The sequence below is a fragment of the Nicotiana attenuata genome, unplaced genomic scaffold, assembly GCF_001879085.1.
Source record: "Nicotiana attenuata strain UT unplaced genomic scaffold, NIATTr2, whole genome shotgun sequence".
NCBI classification, from domain to species: Eukaryota; Viridiplantae; Streptophyta; class Magnoliopsida; order Solanales; family Solanaceae; genus Nicotiana; species Nicotiana attenuata.
In genome coordinates, this window is record NW_017671944.1 from 75736 (window position 1) to 85328 (window position 9593).

General features: G+C 38.7%; 1 protein-coding gene across 1 annotated transcript; it reads left to right on the forward strand.

Annotated features, from left to right (window-relative positions):
• The first annotated feature begins 283 nt into the window (after window positions 1–283).
• On the forward strand, window positions 284–2431 carry LOC109210983 (probable LRR receptor-like serine/threonine-protein kinase At4g36180). Its single transcript, XM_019374465.1, has one exon. It carries the CDS (start codon window positions 901–903, stop codon window positions 2179–2181), a length of 1281 nt encoding a protein of 426 aa, XP_019230010.1. The 5' UTR covers window positions 284–900; the 3' UTR covers window positions 2182–2431.
• The last annotated feature ends 7162 nt before the right edge of the window (window positions 2432–9593 follow it).

Genomic DNA, 9593 nt, shown 5'->3' on the forward strand with positions numbered 1-9593 from the left:
AGTGCAAGCGCAATTGCTGCTGAGCTAAGTTATTCATGAATCCTTTATTTGCCTATTTTGTTTAGTCATTATGAGAGAATATTTGGTTAGTTATAAGATAAATATTGAAAAAGAACAGAACATCAATTAGCTGGAAAACATCGGAAATTAGTAAAATATGTTATGAAAAAAGAAAATCAGAGCCTGAAATGAACGTTGTCGACTGAGTAACAACCATAAATTGGGACCCTTGTCCCCGCTCTCTGCCTACATAACATTTAATGGCAGTGTCACAGAGAGCTATCATTTTTCCTTACCTTCTGATCTTCAATAAGCAAAATATGGAATTTTAAATGAGCATTAGACTCCACTGACATTTTCCTGTGAGCCTCTCTCACCACAAGATATTTGTGCCAAATTTAGCGTACTCCTTTATCTCGAATTGTATGTCTTTTTTTCTTTTTTCTTTTTTCTTTTTCTTTTTTGTATTTAAATTGTTCCAAATCATCTCTAACTTTTAAATAATTTTTCAAAACATTTTTCATTATTTTTCTAATTAAATAGATATTTTTAAGACATACTTCTTAATACATTTGTTAGTTTTAAATTTAATTTTACTGAACTTTACTTCTTCTTTTTTACATATAGTAGTACATTTCACATTTTTTCTTCTTTCTTCGTACTAGCGGTGTTGAGATAGTAAAGAGAATAAAGACAAATACCCCTTAAACTCCTCCTTGCCAAGTGTTCACTTCGGCCTTTCTCACTTTTTCTTCACCTTTCTTTGTTTTGCTCCCTTCATTGGCCACACCCTAATATATGCTCATGAACTCATTTCAAAACCAATCTTAAAGGAGTTTCTTCTTCAATTCTCACTACCCAACAGGAAAATAAAACGAACGGAGAGGAAAGTTTGCAGAAATGGATCGTTCATTATTCTCTGTATTCTCATCTTCTTCTACAATTCTATTCCTTACAGTTCTCCATGTTCTGTTCATGCATGCATATTCAACAACACACTGGCAAGACATTGAAGTCTTAAAGCAACTCAAGAATAGCGTCGACTCCAATTCAATGACACCTGGCTCATGCCTGATCTCTTGGGATTTCTCTGTAGACCCTTGTGACAATCTCTCCGGTGAAAAATTCACCTGTGGTCTCCGTTGTGACATTGTCATATCCTCAGTTAGCCGAGTCACTGAAGTCGCTCTTGACCAGGCGGGTTACTCTGGTTCACTCACTTCAATCTCTTGGGACCTCCCTTATCTCCAAACCTTGGACCTCACTAATACTTTCTTCACTGGTTCAGTACCGGACTCACTCTCAAATCTGTCTCGTCTTCAACGACTCACTTTGTCAAGAAACTCGTTCTCTGGTTCAATTCCCAGTTCTCTAGGCTCACTTTCAAACCTTGAAGAACTTTACCTTGATAATAATTTCCTTGAGGGAACAATACCCTCAACTTTCAACGGTCTCAAGAATTTAAAAAGGCTCGAATTTCAAGCCAATAAGCTCACTGGCGAGTTTCCCGATTTAGGTCAGTTAAATAATTTGTTTTTCCTCGATGGAAGTGACAATGCTTTCTCCGGCCAACTTCCGGCGACTTTCCCGGCATCTCTCATCGAGCTTGCAATGAGAAACAACAGCTTAGAAGGTAACATTCCGGCGAGTCTCGCCGGACTGAATTTCTTACAAGTTATTGATCTGAGTCACAACAAACTCAGTGGGTCAGTTCCAGCGAGTCTCTTCACCCACCCCTCTCTTGAGCAGCTCACATTATCGTATAACCAATACGGGTCGGTTCAACAACCCGGGAACTTCTTACAAAACAGTCAGTTGATTGCAGTAGACTTGAGCAACAATGAGATCCGCGGGTTATTACCCGGGTTCTTGGGTTTAATGCCCAGATTATCATCATTATCACTAGAGAACAACAAGTTGTCGGGTATGATACCGGTCCAATATTCATTAAAAATGGTGGTGCCGGGTCAAGGGGTATCACAATTTGAGAGACTGTTGTTAGGAGGGAATTACTTATTCGGACCCATACCGGGTCCAATGTTGGAGCTAAAACCGGGTTCAGTAACAGTGAGATTAGGGGACAACTGTTTGTACCGGTGCCCGTTGAGATTATTTTTATGTGAAGGTGGGGAACAGAAATCATTATCGGAGTGTCAGGCTTTTGGTCCCATCATTCCTTGAATAGTGTGACAATCTATTTACTTCGAGGTCCTTAGAAGTTTTTTTGTTGGTTGTATATTGTATAAATAATTTTTGGATTTTCCTCCCTGGCTTTTTCTCCAGTACTCTTATCTCTTCACATGGGGTTTTAGGTATGGTCTAGATGAATCTATTGTATTTCTTCGCGATATGTTTGTGGAGCTTGGGACATAATGTATGATGATCTTCAGATGTAAGTTAGGTGGAATTAAATTTTTACTTTTAGCAATGATTTCTGAAAAAGCAAAATCACACTAGACCGAAGCCCATGCTAGAGGGCTACATTATATGGGAGAATATCTAAGGTAATTAATTTTGGAATTTTGAGTTATCGGTTGTGAAATGTGAAGTATAAATGCAATCACTAGTCGGACAGCTAGCGGAAAAAGGAAAGACTGCGCCAAAAAGAATGGTTTTATGGTTCAACATTTGAGGTTTCTAGTATTGAATCCATTATTTCTCAAAATTATGAGTTCATATCTATAATTTATTACAATTTTAGTAATATTTCGTACATTATAAATTTGTACTCCGCATCGAAAGTTATTAGTTCAATTGAACCGGTGTGATAGCTACATCCTCCCCTGATCACTATAACATGTAGCATAATTACCAGTCACATTTTGGGATATATAATATTGTTAGCTTGAAATAAGAATGGTACTAGGAGGGCCAATAGAGAATTCTCTAGCGTTCTCTTTGAATCTGTTCAATTTCTAGTTTTTAAAGACGATAGTGAAATTGTTTATGAATCTCTACTTGCAGCTACTAAGACGTGAGACTTGTGCAGCATGGTAGTTTTGGGTTGTATGGATAAGAAAGGACGGCGACTAGATTTCGTTGTCCAAAGGTTAGAGATGACGAAAGTGACATTCAGTTCACATGTTTGTCATCAACGATGACGTTTCACCGTCCTGAAAATTAGTACGTATCTACAGCTGCATCATATTGTACTGGCTGTAACTTTTGGCCCAACCAAATAAAAAACAGAGTAAAATAAAGGGAAGTGATGCTCTGATTGCATCAGCAAGGAGCAGAAGCTCCATCACTTGTTTCACTGTTGACCACTTAGACCTATCTAAATCAGAGGCAGACCTATGCTATACAGAGAAAAGTCACTAACAACTGTAGAGTATGGCAAAAATTTCACATATATATATATATATATATATCTTTATACAATAGTAATATATTAATGATATGCACCATATATATAAAGCAGATTTTGGTTAAATTCAAGAATGTGTTTTCGATTTTCAAATCTTGGGTCCGCCTATGCTCTAAATGGTGCTTCCTTTGCTTGCTGCCTTCAAACTTTCTACAGTATTTATTTAGGTCATTAAGTAGGCGTCTGCTTGGTCTTTCAGTCTTTGAGTTAAGAAATTGAAGCTGAAAAATGTTTAAGAAAGTTAAAGCTGTGCGCAGATATGACATTCACTTCACGTGAGAAATTTATGAGTGCTATTCACCTTTGACACTTGAAATACACCTTTGAATCAATATTTCAATATTCTATTTGAAGTTCAACGATTTCAGTTCAATATCTGCAAATGCTTGAGTCTAACTGGCCAATATTAAAAGTTCAATATTTTGCAAAAAGTGAAATGCTGACATATAAACAAAACTTTCGGGCTCATTCGATACACCTTTAAGTTTACTAATTTGATATTTCACTTGAAACTAAAATAACAATAACTTTTTAAAACTTTATTACCAAATTACTACTTGAAAACAATGACTTCAATAAATGAAATTGTATACGGTCGAAGTCCAGCTCGACTACAACTTGGTAGATTTTGCTTAGAACGTGGCGATCACGGACTGGAGATTGACCTCGAGTCTCACCGAGCTAGGACCTGAGGTCGGAAGACCTGCCTTCGAGGAACGTTGAGTCCGGTATCGACCTTAGACTCGAGCAAGCTCGGAAATAACAAACAAAAGACCGAAATATCCGCGACCGGGCGTATATAACGGCTGGAATCTCGGCGCATATCGGCAAGGAACCGGCAATTAGCAAATCAAGAGATTTTTACCTTTTATGGAAATGTACCTAGAGTAGGACTCCTCTACTATATAAGGAGGGGGGGGGGTCTGATAATTCATTGCGGACATTTTAACACGCATCCCAAAGTAATATACTGTTATTAGTAGTTCTTAGTATCTTATCATTCGTTCCGATATCGATTAAGGCACTTTTGACTCGAGGGTGACCATCCTTCAAGGCAAAGATTGTTCAACTTGTGTGATTTGCATTTACTTTTCTATCATTAATTTCAATATTAAATCTGATTTCTCAATTTGTATCAAGTTAGATCACGTATCCTTAAAATCGCGTATAAATTCAATTGTTATCCGATTTTGAGGGTAAAACAGTTTGGTGCGCGCCGTGGGGCTAAGGATAACAGTGGTTATTTGATACAAATTTTCATAACACACACTATTTCACATTTGTTCTTTGGAGTGTCTTTGATTCTACGATCAAAATGTCGAACTCTCAATCAGCACCCCTGCACGTTGACAATGATTTCAGCCACCACAGTGAAAACGATAACGTAGCACCCGAGAACGACGTGCCCCCGGTCGATCTCGATGGAGTCCTGGCTGCAGATCCAATCGACGTTAGCTCACATGTGGCTATCAACGCAAATTTGCCTACCGATCATGAGGACAGCGTCCGTAGGGATGTTCGATCGGCCGCTCAAAGCGCACATGGCGGCGAAGATGGTGGAATCAACTTGCGGGTGATCTTCGAAATGTTACAGGCTCAACAGGCGATGATAGCCCAACTCCAGAACTAGAGTCGCCCACCAAGTAGATGAGCCAGAGCCATCCCAGGAAGTTGTAGATCGAATGAGAAGGAACCGGGGACCAATCCGGTAATCATGAAGATGCTCGAGGAAGTGAGAAAACGAATTGAGTCGGGGGAGAAGAAGATCGAGGCAAACGACAAAAAAGTAAAAACCTACAATTCCAGGGTCCATCAAATCCCAAGAGCGCCACCGAAATTGAAAGGCCTGGACTCCAAAAAGTTCGTGCAGAAACCTTTTCCCCCGAGTGCGGCTCCCAAGACAATCCCTAAGAAGTTCCGCATGCCCGAGATTCCTAAATACAATGGAACAACCGACCCCGAACGAGCATTTTACCTCTTACACATGTGCCATCAAAGGGAATGATTTAGAGGATGATGAGATCGAATCAGTCTTGCTGAAGAAATTCGGAGAGACCCTGTTGAACGGAGCTATGATATGGTATCACAATTTGCCACCTAACTCTATTGACTCATTTTCTATGCTTGCAGACTCTTTCGTGAAGGCACACGCCGGGGCTATCAAGCTCGAGGCCAGGAAGTCGGACCTTTTCAAAGTAAGGCAGAAAGACAATGAAATTCTCAGAGAGTTCGTGTCTCGATTCCAAATGGTACGGATGGACCTACCGCTGGTCGCTGATGATTGGGCCGTTCAAGCCTTCATCCAAAGACTCAATGTTCAAAGCTCGGTGGCTTCACAGCAGTTGAAGTAGAATTTGATAGAGTACCCGGCTGTTACTTGGGCCGATGTGCATAACCAGTGTCAATCAAAGCTCAGGGTCGAAAATGATCAACTTGGGGCTCCTTCCAGGTCCGTTTATCCTGTCAGACCCGTCGACAGAATCAAGAGAGATATTGACCGTGAACCAATGTCAAACAAAGATCGGTACCAGCCATATAATGGAGATCGTAGAAGCAGTGGGTCCGGGCAAAGTTTTATGCAAAATGAAATGAGAAGTGATCGAGGTTAGAGCTCTCGAGGACTAATGAGCAAGACTGCTTCGACATGCCTATCAGACCTAAAGAAGCACCACGATTATCGGAATATTAACTCTAATGTTGATGCGGCTGCCATTGTATCGGTTATCGGACGCATCAAAGATACCTAATGTCCTCAACCTTTACAATCCGATCCAACCCAAAGAGATCCCAACCAGATGTGCAAATATCATGGAACTCATGGCCACAGAACGGAGGATTGCCGACAGTTGAGAGAGAAAGTAGCCTGGTTATTCAACAACGGGCACCTTCGAGAATTTCTGAGCGACCGAGCCAAGAATCATTTTAGAAACAGGGATTCTAACAAACAGACGAACCGGAAGAACCACAACACATTCTCAACATGATCATCGGTGGAGTCTGTGAGCACGTGATTTTTGCCCTAAGTAAATTATTCCCAAAAATTCAAACAAAATTTCTTCCATTATTTTGCAATTTTGTGAATTTTGTGTTATTTTGTGTTAATTGTTTGCATTTTATTTGTGCATTTAATTCATATGAAAAATATAAAAATACACGTGATATTTGCATTTAGGATCTAATTTCATATTTTAGGATTAATTAGGGGTTAATTTGTTTTAGAACAAAATACGAGGAAAATAACAAAAATAGTTCATTTTTTCACTTTAATTGTTTAATTGTGAATTCGTCACGAAATAGATTTTAAATAATTTTAGGATTTAATTAGTTTAACTTTGAAATATATTAGGACTTTATTTTAATTTTTGCATTTTAATAAAATTAGAAAAATATATAAAAAGAAATACAAAATGAAAACACAAAAAGAAATTAAAAAAAAAAAGCAATTGAAAAAGAAAAGTAGAAGAACCACCTCAGCCTTGGGCTGTCTAATTAAATCCANTTTGGTTTAACTAGTGGTTAAAGGGTGGGTTCAAGTTAACTGAAGTAGGTAATTATAGGTTGAATTCAGGGGTAGATTGGACTTTGAAATGCATAGAATGTTGTGGCTGAAACTAGAATGCTCTAGAGTCTTCTAAAATAGGACTTTAGTCGCAATTTTAGAAGTTTAAGGGTAGTAACTTGAGACACAAGTCAATAAATAGAGGTTTAAATAGAAATAAAAGCAGGGACTTTTTGTAAAGTTAAAAATCTGAAACTCCCTCATTTGTGCCTATAAAAGGGCACGCCCTTGCCTTCATTTGCAAGTTTTGGGAAGCCCAACCCCCCTCTACCCCCCCCCCCCCAAGAAACTCCCTCCACAGATCTGAATCTATTTTTGAATTTCAAAATCAATAGGAATTCAGAAATCTTCTCTTAGATCTTAGAATATTCAAAAAAAAAAAAAAAAAACAACAACAACAAAAGCAATGGAAAATCACAAAAGGTTACTGTTACATTAGGCTATTCATCAGCTCTCTTAGTAATTGAAGTGCTCCGAAATTTCTGGGCTGAGTTTGAAGTTGAAATTGTTGCGTTTAAGCTGGATTTGGGTTCACTGAGGTTATTAAAGGTCCTGGGTCATTGTTGAGGTCATTGATGCTTATTCAAGTTGGTTTTGGTTGAATTGTTAATTCTGCTCGACTTCAAACACTCATGGACTATTGAATTCCTTTCTGAACTGTATTTTGATCATTTGCTCCCTGTTTGTTCAACACTGCTGGTCACTACTGTTGTTCACTACTGCCCTATTGCTGACCTCTCTCTTCTCCTTTGTTATCTCACATCTCCAGGTACACAGCTTGATTTTGTAGCTATGAGCTGAAATATGAAGGGTGAACCTGTAATTGAAGTATGAGATCTAATTTGATTCAGCTTTGGATTTGTGTATCTGAATATTTGATTCGTTAATGCTATTTAGGTCATTGTTTGAATGTGTACTGGCCGGACTGAAATTGGTTATATGAACTGNTTTCTTGAACTTATAACAGAATGAAAAGAATTATTGAACTAGTCATGAAGCAACACACAAAATTAAAAAATTTACTGGTATAATTTCTACAGTCATGCCACTGAAATTAACCTAATTGCTAAAGAAATCAGAACTAATAAGCAACACGAGAAGGCAACTGATGACTAAACACATGCAAACAACAAAGAAAGGACACTGTTGGAGAAAAACTTATCTAGGGTTCCGCCGGAAAATTTTGGAATTGAAATTCGAACCATTCCGGTCACATTTGAATCGAACGTCCATGGGGATCTGATAGGGGAAGACCAAGCGGTCCTATGGTGTTAATCTGGGCTCGATTAGGCTGCTTTGAACTTTGGCCGGAAAACTCCAATCCAATATTCGAGATGTTCTGGTCAGATTTGAGGGGCGGGGCTTAGAGGGTTTGAAAGAGGAGGTGATGGTGGTTGAGTGGTGTTAATTTGGGGTGGGTTGGACAAGGTTGTGTTTTGGCCGGAAATTTCGATCTAATATTTGGAACGATTGGTTAAGATTCGAAGGAAAACAAGGGCAAGGTTGGAAAGAGGAGAACGAGGAGAACCGGTGGTGTAATTTTGGGAGGATTTGGGGCTTCGCCGGCGGCGGCGACGATTTTCGGCCGGCGGCGGACGGCGGAGGGACGGTGGGGCTAGGGCGGAGGAGGGTGGCCGGCACCGGCGTTACAGGGGGGGCGTCGGTACGAGGAAGAGGGGTATGGTTTTTTAGGATTAATTAATTTTCGGACAGTTATAAGGGATTTGAGACTTAGTTCTCAACCGTTGGATCTTGAAGGATCAACGGATGAGATTCACCTGGGTAGAACGGCGTCGTTTTTGAATGGGGTTGCTGGACCGGGTTACAGGGGACGGGTTGGGCAGGCTTGGGCTGGGTCTCAAGGGGGATTCGTTTGGGGCCTGGTGAAATAAAACTTGGCCCAATTAATACTCCTTTCTCTTTCACTTCAATTTTCTTTTTAGTTCCTTTTTAATTCATTTTTCTTCTTCCAAAATTAAAATAAAAACCTAGATTAAAATTAAAAATCAAATTAACCTATCAAATTGAATTAATTAACTCATAATTGCCACATTTAATTAAAAAAACAAATTAAAGGAAAAACTACCAAAATTCAAAATTAAAATTAACAGGCGCAAAATAAACTATTTTTTGTGATTTTCCCATTTTATAAAACAACTAATTTTCCCTTAATCCTAAAATGTAGAAGTAAATCCTAAATGCAAATGCAACATATTTTTTTGTATTTATTATTTTTTTTTCAAAATTAACACGCACAGACAAAATGCAAACAATTAACATAAAATGCCACAAAAATACACAATATTGTGAATACTGAAAAAAAATTATTTTGTTTTGAAATTATGGGAGTAATTCATGTAGGGCAAAAATCACGTGCTCACATGCCCTACCGCTGACCTCTCTCTTCCCCTTTGTTATCTCACATCTCCAGGTACACAGCTTGATTTTGATAGCTATGAACTGAAATATGAAGGGTGAACCTATAATTGAAGCATGAGATCTAATTTGATTCAGCTTTGGATTTGTGTATCTGAATATTTGATTCGTTAATGCTATTTAGGTCTTTGTTTGAATGTGTACTGGCCGGACTGAAATTGGTTATATGAACTGAAAATTGTTGGTATTATCTGGACTGATAATCATTCTGCCTCGAATGTATGTGAGCTT

Coding starts and splice junctions, on each gene's coding strand:
- LOC109210983 (XM_019374465.1), top strand. CDS start 901: ATGGATCGTTCATTATTCTCTGTATTCTCATCTTCTTCTACAATTCTA.